The sequence below is a fragment of the Rutilus rutilus genome, assembly GCF_951802725.1.
Source record: "Rutilus rutilus genome assembly, chromosome: 6".
Classification (NCBI taxonomy): domain Eukaryota; kingdom Metazoa; phylum Chordata; class Actinopteri; order Cypriniformes; family Leuciscidae; genus Rutilus; species Rutilus rutilus.
Window position 1 is genome coordinate 24,346,421 of NC_140214.1, and position 20,580 is coordinate 24,367,000.

General features: G+C 38.1%; 2 protein-coding genes across 2 annotated transcripts in view; both read left to right on the forward strand.

Annotated features, from left to right (window-relative positions):
• pdca (phosducin a) overlaps window positions 1-20,580 on the forward strand; it is a 253,431-nt gene that overhangs the window by 117,575 nt on the left and 115,276 nt on the right. The window lies entirely within an intron of this gene.
• Window positions 1,591-20,230, forward strand: LOC311292387 (ADAMTS-like protein 2; the record flags this gene model as incomplete). The annotated part of the gene is made up of 18 exons (XM_084412051.1): window positions 1,591-1,602; window positions 2,351-2,493; window positions 4,630-4,705; window positions 4,924-5,026; window positions 5,359-5,504; window positions 6,460-6,583; window positions 7,069-7,149; window positions 7,239-7,414; window positions 8,415-8,847; window positions 9,728-10,076; window positions 11,320-11,423; window positions 11,503-11,629; window positions 11,754-11,967; window positions 13,047-13,202; window positions 13,302-13,472; window positions 13,662-13,838; window positions 15,795-15,939; window positions 19,914-20,230. 18 exons carry the CDS (start codon window positions 1,591-1,593, stop codon window positions 20,033-20,035), a joined length of 2,859 nt encoding a protein of 952 aa, XP_084268177.1. The 3' UTR covers window positions 20,036-20,230.

Sequence of the window (20,580 nt, forward strand, 5' to 3'; positions counted from 1 at the left end):
GAAGAGCCTCTGTGGCGGGAGTAACGTCAAACTTTCACACCAAAACACGGGTTTGACCACGTCCACGAGCACGGCATTGCTCTTTTATACCGCGTTTTGAGCTCATTCGGATTCTGAGATCAAAGCCCAGACAGAGTTTTTATGTCTGGAATTTCCCAAATTAAAACTGCACATTAATATAACTTTTTTTTCGCGATTTATTAACCCACATGCACGTTTTAGTCATTCGCGAGAATAACACATCGTGAGCGCAATTTTTTATTTACCTATTGAAAATGTCTTTTTCACTTGCCTTCTGTACTCAGTGCCGGTGACAACTTTTCTTTCTGTTGCATGTTTGAGTTGATTCGAGGTGAATCTAGTGATGGGAAGTCCGACTCATTTCCGTGAATCGGTTCTTTCGAACAGTTATTTTCAAAGCACCTTGCTAAAAGACTGATTCAGTCGACATTCACGTCACCGCGCGTTCCTGTTATTCTGTTAGTTTACACGCTCTGCTCTGGTGGTGTTATTTTCTTGTGTTCAGTTCGTTTTGTTCCAGGCATTATTCAGCACATCTGGACAAAAGTCGTTTTGATCGTAAATATAATTGGTAGCCTATTTAACGTTATACTAAACTGGTTAAAATTAATTTACATCGCTCGGCTGGAAACGTTTTTGATGTTATTTCTTAAAACCAACATCTGTGTTTATAAAGCTGTCATTCCTACTATTAAACGTCCTATTTTCCCCACATTTTCGATAGAGCGGTTTCAATGTTGACTCGAGAACCGCTCTGGCGCTGATTCAGTCCGTTTCGTGAATGGTTCAAACAGGTTTTGTAACAGGTCTTTCTACCGATTCACTAAAAAAGATCCGAATCAAAAGAACGATTCGTTCGCGAATCCCTATGGTTGTCCATAAATAGAGCATTGTTATTCGCTCGGTTGTTTGGTCTAACATTTATGGGCGTTATAGCCATAGCCTACATGCTGTTTGAAAGCAATACCGTTACTATAAAATATGTTTTGATGCTCATTCAGAATGTTAATATAACCAGTTCGACCTAACCGGCGCCGTGTTCTAGCATCAGCAGACTAAACTCAACTGAAGTGACATTTCGAAACTCATTGGACCCATGTGGTCTCCATAGGGGGTCTCCAGGACTGCATTAGAAAGTGGGGAAAAGTCTATTGTCTATTTAGAATATAAACATCTAGAGGGCATTCAGATAAAAAACATATGGGCATGCAGACCCTTGTTTGGACAAGATCCCCTTAAGATCCCCTGCGTTTGGGGCGGGGGATACTGTGGCTCTAGCCAAGCTGTTTGGGTTTGTAGAGGGGGGCTGCCATGTCTCCTTAGCCTACTACAAAACATCCCATGATTATGCATTTCTACAAGCCTGCAGTAATAGTCAGTGTTCTTGCTTTAAGGGTCATATTCTACTGTTACTGTAATCATGCTTCTAAAGAGACTCAGTCGTGAAAAAAAGACACATCTATGTGCACATCTTTGTCAAAATGTCACTTTCAAACAAGTGGATTTCATGCTTAAATATACCATAACTTTCCAAATGTCAGTTGTGGACTGAACAGCACACTATTCAGGATGGGTCAACGGGTGCATAAAGCTCTAGGAAGAAAATGGTCTTTGTGTAAATCCGCCTCCTTATACCAAAATCCAAACGTTGACCATTAAAGCTGGATTGAGATCAACCATGCTGGGCAGCTCTTCTCTTTGAGAGCTTCACAAGACTTTCCAAGGAGCCGTGCCTGTGCTGTGTTAAAGCTCACTGATGCACGGCTTGAAGAGGAGTGATTAACCTGCTGTCTAGACAACAGGAGTCTGCTTAATTTGCCTACAGTCGCTTTGCCCTTTCATCTGGGCCGTTAGGGGGGCTCCATCCACCTTCGTCTCCATCTCTTCCCTAAAACTGCCCTCCACTCATCTCTCTCTCTCTCTCTCTCTCTCTTAAGTAACAAAGTCTATCTCATCTTTAATGTCTAGGCTTGTCTGAGTTTCTGAATTCATAGACAGCCAGTCTGTTTCCAATTTCAGCCAAAGTGTTTTCCTTACTGTCCTATTTTTCTTTTTTCATTCTGCTCTCTATTCTCTCTATTTTATTTATCAATGTGTCTTGAGTTGCTTTTTGTCTTAAAAGTTTTTAATACTTGAGTTAATGTAGTAAACAAGACCTGTACTACAACAACATTTGACTAATATTAGTGCCTTGAGAGTCATGACAGCTTTTACCCACAAGTTACACAGAGAAGTCGTTGTGTCTGACAATAATTGCCATTGTTTACAGATTTTCCATGTTATCATGCAAGTGTGCAGCAGTGAAGCACTGTGTCTCTGTCTTTGCCAGGACAGCAGTGAGGGGAGGGAGGATTTCCAGAGGCAGCCAGACGAGGTAGCTCAGTGGTGGGGTGAATGGAGCAGCTGGTCCACCTGTTCCCGTACCTGCGGAGGAGGAGTGCGCTCTCAAGAGCGTCACTGTCTGCAGCAGAGGTAAACCACTCTTAACTTGTACACACATGCTCATACAGATCCAGCTCACCCGAGGAAAAAAGACCCTCTGAATCTGTACTAATCAGAAGTGACAAGTCTGATGCTTTGTGCAAGGTTCTCCACTATGGGTTGAGAGCTGTCAATTTGACCCTGGTCTGAACCCACTTTTCACACCGGGTAATGTCACTCACGATCAACTAACAAAATTCATTTAATGTTGGATTATTTGGCCCTGAATGCTCAGTCCGTCTTTAACGTTTTTACTTTGATTTCATGAACAGTTTTGATCTGTAACTGGTTTACATTTAAAGTCAGCATGAAACGGAAGTTGTGAAAGTCTTTTCTGCCCATTGCGATGTATGTCCGAGTCAAACGGCTTCTCAAACAAGAAAGAATGTTGGACATGGGACTTGATTTTGATTGTATCTTTTGATAGCTATTGCTGTGATGTGTGTGATCTGTCATGATGTGAGTAACAGGTTGTCCAGCCCTCACACCAGTAAACATCATCAGAGAAGAGATTAAGAGAGCACATGGATTTAAAAAAATAATGATGTGCATAGATAAATTATTAATAATAAATACGGCAATATTTCATAAAAATAAGAATTGTCAATTTTGCCCCATGGGGACTTTAATTATTTTTTATTTTTATTTTTTTTAAAGAATTTATTTATATTTAGTATTTATTTGAGTTTATTATTTTCTTCAAAGAAAGAGAGAAAATAGTGAACAATTGTCCCATCCATTGAAGATAAACCGTGTATAAAACAGAGTTTCCCTTCCTCAGCCTATACCAGAACGCAGACTAACCCAAGTGAACCCTCACATGAGAAAGGGGGGAAGTGGGAGAGAATTCCCCTTTGACTAATATCCTCCAGAGCACCCAGAGGAATGTCATGTGGAATTAAAATCAATCCACTGGCCCACATGACACAGGGAATTCTGCTCAGAATGACAAACATATTTATAAAATGGCTCTTAAAGCAAATGGTCAAACATTTTGAGGAGATTCCACTGAAGATAAGGGCCCTGGCTGAGCCAGTCCAGCTGGCTCCCATTAGCACTTCCCAGTATGGTGGAGGCAGCGAAAGGTGTGTGTGTGGGGGGAGGGAACGGAGAGAGCTAGAAAGATGAGGAGAATCATATACGTTTAGAGAGATCCCAGTGGCATATGCTGTGTTTTGCATGCTGGTTACCACCAGTATGGGATGCTGGTGTGCTAATGTCCCCAGTAGGGTTATTATCGTTAACTAAAACACAAACTATTAAACACATTTATTTTTTATTAACAAAAGTTAATAAATATTAGATGAACAACTTTTAACAAAACAGCAATTAGAAAATTTGCCTTGACATCTAACTGAAATAACTTTGATATGAAGCACTAAAATTGCTTACTGGAAATAAATAAATGCTAATACTGACCTGAAACTAAAACCGAAATAAAAACAAACCCAAATTGGAATATAAAAAAAAAAGACAAAAGCACATGACAATGACAAAAAATTTAATTAAAGCTAATTCAAAATATTAATAAAAACTATAGGCTAATATAAATATAAATATAAATACTATAAGTGCTAACCCAAAAAAAACCAGCCTTGACCGGTTTGGTCCAGTCCTGGTGTCAGGTTGTTTTTTTTTCAATAGGAATGATTGAAAAAAAAACCCCAAAAACCCCTGAAATAACATTGCTATTTTCTAGGGATATCGATCCATAAAGGTTATCAGTCCATATTAAAGTTTTATTGGTATTTGCTGATATTAGATATTTAATTGTGCTGCTCATTTCCCCTATTTTTATATTTAGATCACCTTTGTCGCCATCTAATGCCCATTAAAAGTTAATCTTTAAAAACACTAATAACACTGTTAAATATAATCTTAAACTAATCTAATATAAATATAATATAAACTAAAATGAATTTCCATTTTTTTATCATGTTAGCTTAATTCACTTGTAGCATTTAAAATGACAGATTTCAAAGTGTTTTATTTTTAAGAGGGAATAATATAGAATTTTAATGTCGACCGAATTTGAATCGGTTGTCCGCCAAAGCAGATCCTTTCACGAATGAGTAAAAATGTTATGTCCCATCAAGATGGACTTATATACAGATGAACTGTTTTCAGACTGACGTCGACCCACAACATCAACAGTTCCTTCTGCACTGGACCATCCAAACAGTATCAGCTGTGTACAAACCAGGTATGACCTAAAGTTTATCTTCATGAAGATGCTTGTGTATAATTAAATTATAACCCATAATGTGACTGTGTTTACTGGGTGGAATACTCCATCCAGGCCAACTGGCATAACTGTGCATTTTTACACATGTTGGCTTGAAGCTCTAATATCTGCAGGCTGTTTGACCTGCTGCCTGGCTCACGAGCTGTGTCTTTATTGTTGTCTGGATGTTTGCCTAGCCGTGCCCAAACAGCAGAATCAGCTTCAAACAGCACCAGTGCTCTCAATTCAATGCCAAAGCCTTCGGCAGGAAGCACTATGAGTGGGTTCCACTTTATCCGGGTAAAAAAACGTCCCTCAGTGTTTTCTTTTTCCACCTCACCCTCTCTCTCTGTTTTTTTATTTTATTTTAAATCTCTCTAGTGTTCTGAGTTCATTTGCTCTCCTTCTCCATCTTTTAGCCTTTCAGTGTTCTAGACTCTTCTGAATTTCTTGTCTTGGCCCCTGGCCAGCTCTATTATAGCTCACAGATGCCCCTTTAGGATTATTTCCTCAGCCCATAGTCCCCTATGTACAAAAGAGGCCTCTCAATGCCATAAATACCTATTATCTCTAGAGGAATTCTCTAAAGCCTAGATCGTAATGATATTTTGCTGATGTCACCTCCTGTTCAGATGATTACATCAACATCTCCAATAAGCCATGTGACCTCCAGTGCACCACAACCACAGGAGAAAGGCAGCTGTTGGTGCCTGCCCATGACGGGACCTTCTGCAGGGACGGCATCTACCAGGGCGTTTGCATCGAGGGACAGTGTCAGGTGTGTCAGAATAATATTTGGTGCAAAGATTATTTCCAAGCTTCAAGAAGCCAAGGTTCTGAAGGGCGAGAAGGCTACGTTAATGCTATATGTAGGATGCTTGACATTCTAGCAAAAGCAGCTTTTCAGCTGAATTTTTATTTGTTGATAGCATTGGGTCTCAGCTAACCGTTTTGTGTAGAAATCATGAATCAATAAGCTCACACTTACATTTATTCGACATTTATAATAAAGCCAGACATGGAAACATGGAATCTGTTGAGCTAACCGTTAAATATAAATTGATTATGTACTAATATTTAAAATTCTGACCGATAATTATTTGCATGTTAAGGCTGACAATTAAAATAACTAACCCCCAATATTAAAATTAATTTAAACGTACACTATTGTCCAGTTACATAGTGTACCTTTAAAAAAACTGAAATAAAAAAATTGTTTACTACACATGTATTTAGCCATCACTACATTATAATATAAAAAAAAGAAATTCTAATCTAGAGATTACATTTAACAGTGTTATTAAGTTATTAGTGATTTTAAAGATTAACTTTAAATTAGTGTTAGATAGCAGCAAAGGTAATCTGAATGTAACAATAGAGGAAATGAAAAGGAAGTGTTTCCTAATGGGATAAAGATCAGGGATGGAGGGGGCCTGTTGCATAAACTTAGCAACTATGTTAAGACTTTGTCTTAAGAACTAGTTTGACCAACTTGCTGCTAACCAACGGGTAATCTCCATCTAACTTTTCCAATTCAAATTAGACCGATCTACCATCTCATGTAACTGACTTTAAAAAGTTATGACCAGTCTTGAAGAAAAAATGTAGGTGACAAAATTTTAAGACTAGTCTAAGCAGTTTATGCAACCGGCTGGTTTAAGCTCTTTGGTGTCGTAAAGTGATCACTGTAAACTTTCAGTTCAGTGCTAACTGTTCTGTTGTCTTTGTTGCAGGTAGTAGGGTGTGATGGGAAATTGTATTCCAGTAAAACCATAGACAAATGTGGAGTCTGTGGTGGAAACGGAGGTTCTTGTTATCGTGTCTCAGGATCTTATCGGAAAGGGATCACACAGTTAGGTATATCTTATGTTAGCATTAAGGGTTGATATAGACCATCTGTTTCCTTTTTTCCATGCATTTAATAAGTTAAAGGAATAGTTCACCCCAAAATTGAAAATTCTGTCATCATTTACTCACCCTCACATTCTTCCAAACTTGTATGAATTTCTTTCTTCTGCAGAGCACAGAAAAAAAAATATTTTGAAGAAACAGATTTGGTTCCCATTGACAACCATTGTTGTTGTTTTTTGTCCATACAATAGAAGTCATTGGGAACAGAAACTGTTTGGTTACCAACATTCTTCAACATATCTTTTATGTTCTACAGAACAAAGAAAGTCATATGGGTTTGGAATGAGATCGGGTGAGTCAATAATGACAATTTTTTTTATTTTTGGATGGACTATCCCTTAATGAAGATGTTTCATTTGACACAGTCATTAAACACAAGCATCATTTTAGCAAATCATTGAAAATGTTTTCGTTTGTCTTTGTGTCTTTAGGTTATGTGTTCATAACCAATATACCAGTTGGTGCCACTGATATCCAAATCATAGAGCGGCGGAAAACTGAAAATATTTTGGGTCAGAGTTTCATTGGTGGATCAGTCAAAATTCTGGTGGGCAAAGAGAACAATAAAGAGTGATTAAATGTATCTTTCATTATCTTCTAGCTCTCTCTGATGAAGCTGGTCACTTCTTCTTCAATGGGAACAGTGTGATTGACAATCCACAGAACTTCCATGTTGCTGGGACGGTCTTCAAGTATAGGAGGCCGGCTAACCTCTTCTCTGATGGCTTTGAGTACATCATGGCTCAGGGTCCCACACATCAGGCCCTGAATGTCATGGTAGGTATATAGGTATGTAAAAATCACAACCATGTTTTTATTTTATCCCATATGTGACCATCTGATAATATCTCAGACAGCATGTAGTATGTATAATTAAAGACAATTAAAGGATTAGTTCACTTCAGAATTAAAATTTCCTGATAATTTACTCACCCCCACATCATCCAAGATGTTCATGTCTTTCTGTCTTCAATCGAAAAGAAATTAAGGTTTTTGAGGAAAACATTCCAGGATTTTTCTCCATATAGTGGACTTCAATGGGGTACAACGGTTTGAAGGTCCAAATTGCAGTTTCATTGCAGCTTCAAAGGGCTCTACACGATCCCGGCCGAGGAATAAGGGTCTTATCTAGCGAAACGATCTGTCATTTCCTAAAAAAAAATTAACATTTATATACTTTTTAACCACAAATGCTCATCTCACACTAGCGAATGTTGCCCTTTTCAAAAATGTGAAGGTGTTTTCCTCAAAAACCTTAATTTATTTTCGACTGAAGAAGGAAAGACATCCACAGCTTGGATGACGTGAGTAAATCATTCAGGAAATTTTCATTCTGAAGTGAACTAATCCTTTAATATTTAGTAATACACTGACACTATCGGATGAGAACAAAATTTGAACAGAATTGAGCCGAATAATAACTGTAACTTTGCAACATCAACACTATTATAACAGAATTGAATCAACATTGAACTGACTTGAGCTGAATAATGACACTGTTGTCTTCAGCAGCAACTTTGCAACACTGGCATTTATAGAACTGAACTGAAACAACATTGAATTATATTGTGCTAAATAATGACGCTATTATCTTCTTGTAGGGTATTTTTACAGCTAAAATCGAATTTGTTTCAAAACTGATGAATTTTACATTAACACTGTTATTCTCCTGTTTAATAATGTGAAGCTGCTTTGAAACAATCTATAAAGCGATAATAAATGTGGCTTGACTTTTTTAAGTACAGTCTGTTTTTTTTCTTTGTATGTTTATGTGCAGTATTACAACCTCAATGGAAAGATGCCTCACATCACATATGAATACACAGTTCCTCGAGCTCCAGAGTTGAGAGCGGCACCTCCCATGGCCTCCACCCCTGAGCAACCTCAAATAAGCAATCTGATGTCAAAGACATCCAAAGACCCTTCATCGGCAGAGCAGAAGGTTAACGCGTCCTCTACGGAGCTCTTCTCCACTCATAATGAAATCGAGGCTCGTAAGGAATATGGAAAGAAAGACAATCAGAGCAGTTCTTTGGTAGCCCAAGATAACGTGGAGGTGCATGTGGGCCATGAGGAGCTGTTGTGGGGACTTCAGGCCTCTGTAAACTTCAGTGAGCTCCCTGGTCTGGTGTTGTTTCGACCTGCCAGTGAGGTCCTCCAGAACGAGCTTGATGATGAAATGCACCATCTTGAGGCACAAGGCAGTTTCGGTAAGTCATTTTAAGGGGGAAGCATTTTGGGTTCATTCGTTGGCATTTCATTCTGCTTTCACATTAGAGGTTTTGGTGCAGACAAGGGTAAAGTTTAGTTTAGTCTGATTTGTGTAAAAGCTGTTTAGCTTGGGAATTACCCGTGGGTCTGTTCGGAAAAGGGGGTTCTGTTCATGTGAACTACAGTATGGTTCATGATTGATGTAAATGCGGGAATATTTTGCCAATATGTAACAAACATTGTTCATTGTACAATTATATACACTACCTTTCAAAACTTTGGGGTCAGAAAGATATTTTTAAATGTTTTTGAAAGAAGTCTCTTATGCTCACCATGGATGCGTTTATTTGATCAAAACACACATGGTATACACATTAATATTGTGCAATATTATTACAGTTTAAATAACTGTTTTCTATTTTTATATATATATATATGTAAAGTAATTTATTCCTGTGAAGCTGGACTACAGTCTTCAGTGTCACATGATGCTTCAGAACTCATTATAATTTGTTATTATTGTCAGTGTCACTTTTTTTTTCTTTTGAAACCGTGATACATTTTTAATGATACAGCATTAATTTGAAATAGAAATCTTTTATAAAATAAATGTCTTTACTGTAACTTTATATCAATTTAATGCATCCTTGCTCGCTGAATAGAAGTATTGATTTTTTTTTTTTAAACTGACCCCAGACTTTTGAATGGTAGTGTATATTTTATTATTAAATATAGTACATTTTTCTATAGTACATTCTGTATAAGTAATTGAAAAAAAAATCCAAATTGTTAAGTGCACATACTGTAAATATTGTACAGAACTTTTATAAGATAAAGGATGATAGATTTCACATTTAAGCATGCTTTGCTGTTGTCCAGGTCCTGATTCCAACTTGATTGACGGTGATTCGTCTAGTTCCAGTGACTCCAATCACACCTCTTTGCCAGTTCTGAAGAGTCTCTTCTATGATGGGGCGCAATGGCCCTCAGGCTCCAGACAGCCCTGTAAGGACGGTTCTGCTCTCTCAGGTTGTGCCATCATCAAGCTCAACTCCAGCTCTTCACTGGACAACAGCCTGACACTGGAGATTTACCCGGGCAGCCTGGACATGCACGGTTCAGATGGAGAGCCTCAGCCTGAGCACAGGACTAATGACTCCACAAAGCACCAGTCCAACCTTCTCCTCCTCCACCAGGTGGAGCCAGTGCAGACCCCCCACAGTGAGAGGTCAGACAGAGGGCATTTGAGCGGATTGAGCCTTTTAATGAATGCTCTGACATATTTATTGCCATGGTCTGGCTTGAGTTGTTATGAATGGAAATGTGCACCAATCTTTCAAAACGTCAATGCAACCTTTCCACAGATGTGCTTGTTAGGGTAGAAAAAAGGTAGAAAGCTTTTCCTTTTCCCAGCCTTCAATGTTCTATTCTCAGAGGGCAAGTTGACATGAAATTATGAAACATAAATGAGCCTTTTCTTAAATTATGGATATGCAGGAACTCAGGGGATTTACATTTTCTGCTGTAGTAACTGTATTGATGGTAATGTAGTTCAATGAATCAAATTCTGGTTCAGACTTAAGCTTAAAAAAAGTGTGAAAGCGACAAAAGTGTCAGGGTGGGTGGATTCAAGGTCTGATGAGTTATGTGCACTATTTTAGCCTATGTAATCTAAAACAACAGGCTTTAGTTTTTTTTTTTTTTAAGCTATATTTTTGTGCCTTTTTGGCTTTATTTGATTGGACAGTTTGAATTGAGACAGGAATCACAGGAACAGGATTGCCAGTCTCACCTTATTCAGTCAAATGCCATATAAACTCTTGTGGAAATCTCTTATATTTTGTCTTGTCCTAATTAAATTACTAACTCGAAATAACTAATTTCTGATTAATTTTCCAAACTACACCAGAATTTTTTTTGTGCTGGTTTTTGTGGGTTTATTTTCACTCTCCCAACCACAAAAGAATGAACATTTTCCTTTTAGCAATATATTTTTAAATATAATATATGTAAAATATATACATACATACATTTTTTTAAATGTAATGTTAAGTTTTCTTTATGATTTTTTTTTCTATACTTTGCCTTTTTGTTTTACAAAAAAAAAATTACACAATTTTCTTTAAACCAATTTATTTACTTTAAAAAAAGACCATTTGAAAAAATGTGTACAGTTATACAGCTACAATATAACTATAATGTATAAGTGAAAACAAAAAAATCTGCATATTTTGTCTATACTGTATGATAGCATATAAAGGTCTATTTCATTGTTAAAATATACTTGTTTTTTCCCTGTGAATAAATATGTTGACTGATGAAAAACATTATTTTAACACTATATAAGCTTAATATAGTATATAATACATAATATTTAAATTGTGTGACATGTCAAAAGTAAAAAAAAAACAGCACTGCTCACAAACTTTTTTCTGTCCTTTCTCTCTCTCTCTTTTCTCCTACTCCGGCAGTAATGAGTTTGAGGTGGAATCTCTGGATCGTGACATCAGCATGTCCGACATGTACAGATGGAAGGTATCTGCGTATGCACCCTGCAGCTCAACGTGTACCACAGGTGAAATTACAGCACACACAGACACTGATACACACTTGCAAACACACAATGAATCTGACCTTATGCTCTGTGTCTGTAGGTATAAGCACTTCTTATGCCTTATGTGTGAAGTATGATGGGTCAGAGGTGGATGAGAGCTACTGTGACGCTTTGACCAGGCCGGAGCCCACACATGAGTTCTGCACAGGGAAAGAGTGCCTGCCCAGGTTTGATACTGACACTTCATGCTGTGAATTGAGTTTAATATAATTTGCTTCATTATACAGTAAGTCAATTCTTAAGCATAGATGCAGATGCTGTTGATGATAGGTATTCTGTATTCTGAGGCAGGTGGGAAACTAGTCGCTGGAGCGAGTGTTCCCGGACATGTGGGGAGGGGTTTCAGTTCCGCACGGTGCGCTGCTGGAAGATGATGGCGCCGGGATTTGACAGCACTGTGTATGATGCGCTGTGTCAGGCTGCGGAGCTGCAGAAGCCCATGACACGGAAAGCCTGCAAGAGCAAAAGCTGCGGCCCGCAGTGGGAGATCTCAGACTGGTCTGAGGTCAGTGTGTAAAGCCTTTAGTCTCAAGACTTTATTTAAAATGTGCATGTGAACTGAGTATTAGATGCCAAAATTGACGTATTCCTTCACAGTTAGTTGCATTGATCTCAATTCAGTTTATTTGGATGCTCCAAATCAGCTTTACAGAAAACCCTTGTGGAAAGGAAATTAAAAAAGAGAAAAAGAGTACTTATTACAGAAATAATATACTTTAAAAGAATATACTTAAGTGCGTACAGAATGTAATGTTTTCAGACACTTAATTGCATGATAATTGGAATTAAATGAAAATGTATTATAGTTTAAAATGATATTAAATGCAATTAGCTGAACTTTAGAGAGCTTTTTTAACCCACTTGAGTACAAGTCATTTATTTTACAATACTTCTATTGTCTTTGAAATATGGTTAAAGTGTACTGCCAAATGGACTGACAAACATTTATCGTAAACAAAATATTTATTAAAACCTTTATGTTATGCATTTAAATATATTTGTAACTACACATTTGTAATGATCAAGTGATTTAAGAAACAGTCATAAAAGTATACTCTCTTTAAGTACACTTAAGTGGTCTTTTATTTCATTAATATTATATTATCTGCATATACTTTGAAGATTTGAAGTACAGTAAAAGTTCACATTCAGTACAATTAAGCACACTTTTTGTTTTTCACAAGGGATGTGCCTTTCAAACCCAATGCACCCACATCTCCAGGGTTCTCCAGAAGCAAAATTCGTCATAGTTGGGTAAACTTCTATAGTGGTGAATGGGACAAGACAGCAAATATAATAAAAAAAAAATACACAATATTGTTTCCACGACTTTCCATAAGGGGGAAAAATATAGAGAGATTGATTACAGCAGTCAGAGGAGAGAAAGATTTCCCATCACAACACCCTCGCAGCAGAATTAATCCGTTATTTAATTTTTTTTGTCATTTACTGACAAGGTAATATAACACAAAGTTTAGAGTCATAAATGTTTATGACTTTACTAGATTTGCGATGTTGATAACTGGAAATGCGTCCATAGTGAGCCGAATGTGGCAGGAACCGTAGTGTTTTTCATTGTGACAGTGTTCAGCGCGGTGCGGCGGTCGTGGGGTGAGGAGCCGTGAGGTGCGCTGCTCCATGGAGACCAGACTCTGTAACGAATCCACCAGACCGGCCAGCCAGAGAGAGTGTGAGGGGCCGCCTTGTGACCGCAGGTGGACCGTCTCTGACTGGGGGCCGGTGGGTTTCAGAAAACATCCTGTAAAATATCACATAGAAACTTCAAATAGATTGTCCATTAAACATGACATTATGTGTCTTTGTTTCTCCCTCTCTAAGTGCTCAGGGCCGTGTGGGGAGGGCAGGATGAGACGCTACGTGGTGTGTAAGAACAGTAATGGGAAGGTGATTTCTGATGGGCAGTGTGATCCAGAGCTCAAGCCGCTGGCGGTGCATCCGTGCGGAGACAAAAACTGCCATGCCCACTGGGTGGAACAAGAGTGGGAACAGGTGAGCTGAACTGCAGTTTATGAACGCTAACTCTTCCCATTCAACTCCTATGCTGTGTTATTAGCATTATTTATGTACTACTAAATATTTATCAATATTTTTAATTGGTTCGATTTTAGTTTTAGTGAACAATAACAACACTATGTGTATGAGTTTTTTACTGTAGTATTTTGTCTTGAACATTCCCAGTGTAATGCCACATGTGGCCGTGGGGTGAAGACGCGTCAGGTGGTGTGTGCAGGGCTGGAGGGTGGTGTGTTCAAGGAGTTCCCCGAACGGATGTGTGACAGATCCCTCAGGCCTGCAGACAGTGTGGCCTGTTTCGAGAGACCCTGCTCCAAGTGGTTCACCACTTCCTGGTCCCAGGTTAGGAGTGGTTATTATAGTTTAACTGGTTTGGAAACTCATTATTAAATTTGATATGTTCTATAGAATTCAATTTATGCCATATGTAGCAAGTAGGGATGTTTACATATTAGGCTCATGCTGTGACAGTGTAGTTCAAAATACTAAGTATTACACAAAATGTCATGTGCCATTTTTAAACTGTACAAATCAATTGAAAATCTCAGTTATAATTTTGATTTCCATTGAGTAGATGTTCAACATCCTACTGGTCATTTATGGAAGCCTGTTTAAAATAAGGAATAAAGTCATTGTGAGACATATTCACGTCGTGAGAAATGGAGCCTCGGTTACAAGAAATAAAGCCACAATGATGAGAAATCAAGTTGCAATTGTGAGATATAAAGTCACAATTACAACAAATTGTCAGATTTAAACTCGCAATTATGCAAAAATAAGTTGTTAGAGATGATAAAAGTAAAAATTGTTCGATAAAGCCAGAATTATGAGATAGTATAGAATTTAATTGCAATTACAAAAAATAAAAGTCACAATTACAGGAAATTGTGACATTTAAAATCACAATTACAAGAAATTAAAGGGATAGTTCACTTTGAAATTAATTTTTGATATGTTTTAGCTTACCTCAAGGGCATCCAAGATGTAGGTGTCTTTGTTTCTGCAGTAGTTTCAATTTTTATATTTTTAGGTCAAACCGTTCTTGTCTGTCAGTCATATAATGCATGTCGATGGTCACTGGCTCAAAACACAAGCACAGAGTCCAAATTAAAACAATTCCCCATCGTCCAAATGAAACAATTCCCCATCGTAAGTACACATTGATGGCCTAAGACACGAAACGAGCGGTTTGTGTGAGAAAACGAACAGTATTTATATCGTTATTATCTCTTGAAAACAGCACACGTCCAAATGATCTTACGGCGCGGGCGGGTATGTATATATCTATACCCGCCCGCGCTGTCAGATCATTTGGACGTGTGCTGTTTTCAAGAGATAATAACGATATAAATACTGTTCGTTTTCTCACACAAACCGCTCGTTTCGTGTCTTAGGCCATCAATGTGTACTTACGATGGGGAATTGTTTCATTTGGACGATGGGGAATTGTTTTAATTTGGACTCTGTGCTTGTGTTTTGAGACAGTGACCATCGACCTGCATTATATGACTGACAGACAAGAACGGTTTGACCTAAAAATATCAAAATTGAAACTACTGCGGAAACAAAGACACCTACATCTTGGATGCCCTTGAGGTAAGCTAAAACATATAAAAAATTAATTTCAAAGTGAACTATCGCTTTAAGTTGTGAGACAATATAAAGTCAAACTTGCGAGAGAAAGTCTCAGTTATGAGATATTGTGGGATTTAATTAAAATGACAAGAGATAAAAGTTGCAATTACTAGAAATAAAGTTGCAGTTGTGAGAAATAAAGTCTCAATTCTGAGACATGAAATCGCACTTGTGAGCTCAAGAACATGTCCTATGTGAACGCCTCCTAAAGGTGCAGTCACATTTGCTTGGGGTAATTTTGCGAGTGAAATCCAGTCATTTCAATAGAAATCCGCACAATCTGGAATTTCATGTGACGGTGTAAAAGTTCCCCACAATTTTGATGATTTTGCTCATGTGCCGGTTGGTCACACAAATTTGCCACATTGACCAACAGGCTTAAAAGTGACTTCTATGTGAGGAGTGCTACATGCATCAAGGACAACAGACCATTTTTTTCCGAAAATGCATGTGTCAGCGCTTTAAGAAACACTTCTGTATGGTATCTGATGCACATGACTGTAACCCAGCCTAATTACAGGGCTTCTGTGAGACCAACATTTTAGAAAAGTCTCTTTGAAAGTCATCAGTGCAAACAGGCTGTGATTTCTCTGTTCTGGTTAATAGTTCATTAAAATGTTAGCCGCTCACACATGTGTTTGTGTGTATGTGTGTGCCCTGCAGTGCAGTAAGACGTGTGGGATTGGAGTGCGTGTGCGAGAGGTCAAGTGTTATCAAGGAGAAGAACTGGGCCATAGCTGTGATTCAACACTGAGACCAGAGGCCAGACAGAGCTGTGAGGTGCAGCCCTGCACCACTGAGCCACCAGGTACTGTTAAAGCAAACCACAGCACTACAATACAAATAGATTGAGGTTTCCAGACCAGCTTGAGATGGTCTAAGCTTGGATACGGACAGCAGATTTTCAACAAGACAGGCCCTGAGAGAATTGAAAAGAAATCCAATCTATCTTTATTTGGAAAGATGCTATAAGGACGCACTCTGGCAAGGCTGTTATTTGATCATGCCAGTTGTAAGTAGTTTACGCTGTACCTTTTAATAAAACACAGCAACGAGTGCGTGTTAAAACGCTTGGCTCAATTAAAAGCACATGTGGATCTATCTTGGCACAACACAAGCTAATTCCTGTGAAATTTAGACCAGATTAATGCTTTGTTGTTTTTAAGTTTTGCAGGGCAAGTGCATTATGCATGTTGTCAATTTGGCAGCCAATTTTGTGTTTTTGGACAGCAGTGACATTCCTTGTTCTCAGTCAGAGATTTAGTAGGGAGAACATGGTACAGACCTGCAGTCGCTGATGTTCATCGAGATCTACTTAAAGCACTTTTCTCGACATCTCTGCAAAGACTTGCCTTATGAAGGTGAAGTGTGTAATGTCTGTGCAACAAGCCGTACTGCAAAAATCATGATAGTTTCCAAACAGGCTTCCCAAACACTCCACCCATTCCACAGTTTTTTAGTCAAACAGACAGTCCCCTGGGATTTGAACCTGAGTTCAAATCTTAGCACCGGTTCTATGCTTGTCCCGGTCCCCTTTTTCCTCTTCATTGTTTCTAAAAAAGGCATAAAAATGCCACAAATATACTTGTAACAAAAAAATAACAAATGTCCTATGGGTGATTCAGAGAACGAATGTCCGCACAGAAAATGTGCATACGCCTCTCTTCCAAATGTGAAATCTATACATCGCAAATGATCTTAAAATGTTGCGCAGCTGAATGATTTCAGATCTCCACCTTATAAATGCCGCCTAATTAATATCATTAAAATATAAAAGAGTACCAATGTCCAAATGCTTTAATTGAGAATGGCGAACAGCAAGAATTGTTTAGACTTCCAAATACCTGCAATGACTTCGACTCTCTGCCTCAAGGAAAAGTGTGTACGTCTGCTTGTACGTCTTCCTGACGTGGCGCTAAGCACTTTTCCACTTCAAAGACCGTTTTTATAAATATGAACGTTGACGTGGATTTTAACACTCTAAGTTGAAATCTGCCCAGACAGCAACACAGTGTCGGCCCAGATCCGGCCCACATCTGGTACGCGTTAAATCCACATGTACCAGATGTGGCCCAGATCCAGAGGTGGACAGTAACAAAATACATTTACCTGAGTACTTTACGTTAGTACACTTTTTGAGTATCTGTACTTGAGTATTATTTTTTCTGTAAACTTTTTACTTTAACTTCACTAGTAGTAGTAGTAGTAGTAGATAACTTTATTGTCCCCGTGGGGCAATTGGGTTAGATCTAAAAATCTTGGTCAGAAGGTTTGGGTGGAAACGACGCCTAGATGGCAGTAGTTTAAAATGAGATGGCAACGGGTGTGTGTAATAATCACATACAATATTTTTGGCCTTTCTCACCATTCTGTCTTTGTAAATGTGTTCAATGCTCGGTAGTGTTATCCCAAGTAATTTGATGGCTTATTAAATGTACTGATTATCTTTTTCTGTGATTCAGTGGCATTTCCGAACCAACAGATAATACAGCAAGTTAAAACACTTTCAATAAAAGTCAAGGTCCTTGAGTAGAAAGTGGTAACGTCAGTCAGGGGATGATTTTGGTTGCAGGGGTTGCATTTTGGTTGGAAATGAAAGCCGGATTGACGTCAGAACTCGACTGATGTTGATTTCTGACGTCAACTCGATTTTCATTTTCAACCACAATACAACGCCTGTCCAACGTTAGAGATTAATGTCAATCTGACGTTGGATTCTGACATTCAACGTTGAGTTTGGTCTTCTAAATGCGAATTTTGTCATTGTTTTGGAGCACACTAGCTTATAGATAACAGTAAGGTTAACATTCATACTAAAAGCCAAAAAACTTTAAATAGGGCACTATTTGAGGGAACAGCCATTTGGGTGTCCAAAACCATTGTGGACATTATTGAGTGCACTTATTCAATCTCACATTCCCACTTCTGGAACTGTGTTCTAGAAATAAATTTGATATTGATATGAGGGTAGGTAGGCAGGCATAGATTCAGAGGCATAAGGTACTAAGTATTACAGTAATAAAACGATGCATCGACATTTACTTTTTACTTTGATACTTAAGTACTTTTAAAAACAAGAACTTCTGTACTTTTACTTAAAGGGATAGTTCACCCAAAAATGAAAATGCTGTCATCATTTACTCACCCTCATGTTGTTCCAAACCTGTATGACTTTCTTTCTTCTGCTGAACACAAAAGAAGATATTTTGAAGAAAGTCGGTAACCAAACGACTGATGGACCCCATTGACTTCCATAGTAGGAAAAAAAAATACTATGGAAGTCAATGGGGACCAGCAACTGTTTAATTACCAATATCTTCTTTTGTGTTCAGCAGAAGAAAGAAAGTCATACAGGTTTGGAACAACTTGAGGGAGAGTAAATGATGACAGCATTTAAATTTTTGGGTGAACTATCCCTTTAAATAAAAATTGGTCTTTACAACTTTTACTTGTAACGGAGTAATATTTGACCAGTAGTATCTGTACTTTCACTCAAGTAAGGAAGTTGTGTACTTTGTACTATTGCTGACACTATGTTTCTGTCTGGCTGTGCAGTGTGCATATTATATGCATGTTTTTATTATGCGAGACGATATAAATGCAAAATTGAATGATGAAGCCACAATTATGAGATATTATGTGATTGCAATTACAAGAAATTATAAGTTCGTGGTCCTTTTCCCCTCTCTCTCCTCCCAATTTTTTTCCTGCCTCACCTACACTGTCCTATATAATAAACCAAACAAACAGATCAATCTTTTGAAATCTTAATTATGCCAAGGAAATAACTCAGGATCCAGTCGTGAATGCAGTTCAACAGTTTATTTAATAAACAGTAAATAATCAAAGAAGTGTAGTCAGATGTCGTGGGTTGAAAATGGAGAACTGTAGGCCTTGGCAGAGAGGAGACTGCAATGGGCTGAGCGTCGTCTTCCGATCGGTAAATCCAGTAAGTAATCCAGCAAACACTGAGGCAGAAAATATCCAGAACACGAGCAGGTAGCAAACACACTGGCACAGAGAACTGACAACAAACTGAACAGAGAGAACCAGCAGACAAGATCACCACAATGATCTGACAAAAGACAAGAGCAAACACACCGGATATAAAGGCAAGACTGATGAGCTTCAGGTGCGCTGAGCTGATTAGCTCATCAGAAGATTGGCGTTGCACAGCAAAAAAAGAACGAATTAACTAAATTCGTCCCCTTGGAATTATAAGGTTCTATCTGCGTTCTGAGCAGTTTTGAGATATTGAGCTTTAAAGTTTTTGCATTCCATTCGACTGTGTAGAAAGAACCTTTTTATTCTCTAAATAAAAAGTTCCAAAATGGAACTTAAACTTAAAAAACAACATCACATAATGTAAAGAAGTGGTCACAGAATAAGAATATGTGAATAACTAAATTTTGACAAAAATGTCAGATAGAACCTTATAATTCCAAGGGGACGTAATGTATTTATTTACGTGAGATTTTTTTTTTTGGTAATATTTAAATGTATGTATTTATTATATAGCTTTCTCTACTATTACAGTAAACTGATTCTTACATGGGAAATATAAATGTAAATATTGAAATGTATGTACTTTATGTATTTATTACATAACTTTCTCTGCTATTAAACTAGCAAAAAACTTTTTATTTATTTATTGCTATTGTGATTTTAACATTTAAAAAGTTATAATAATTATAATTAATGTATTTATTTCATAAAAATGAATGATGTAAGAATCAAGTTTCACATCTTTGATGTTTTTTAAAATGTTCTGTTTTTCCCCAGCTGAGGATGCTTGTCAGGATAAAGCGACAGCCAACTGTGACCTTGTCCTGCGGGTGAAGTTGTGCACTCACTGGTACTACAGGAAGGCCTGCTGTCTGTCCTGCAGGAACAAGAGCCAGTAGAGTCTGTCTGGCTCCTCACTGTGGCCTGGCAGTTAATGTGAAGACCCTCCTCCATATACTGGACGCACTGAACCCAGAACTTTACCCCTGCCTGTCCATAGTCCAGCCCTCCAACCCTCATTGCTGTCACTCTCCCCTCCTTAAAGAAAGGTGCTATATCAAAAGGGCACTGGCCCTTAAGTGGTCCCAGGAAAGGCAGCTCCTGTAACTGGACTGCGGAGGAGCCGTGGGTCTACTGATGATAGAGACGCACTGTTCTCTGATCAAACAACTGTACAGGCTCCTCCTGTGTACTGTAGAAGCCTTGATTCTGCTCTTACATACTTCTAAACACATCGTATGATATATGTATGTACAAAGTTTTTTTTGTTTTGTTTTTGTTTGTATTTTGTGTCCACTTTTGGTCTGGAAGAAGAAATAAAACTAAAGCGGATTTGAGATCTGGGCTGTCTTTTTTTTCCACACATCCAGACTCTTGCGTTCACCCATACTGTGAACGTTCATGCTTTTGTAACTAACCTGTAAAAGACACTCTTGCAGAAGTA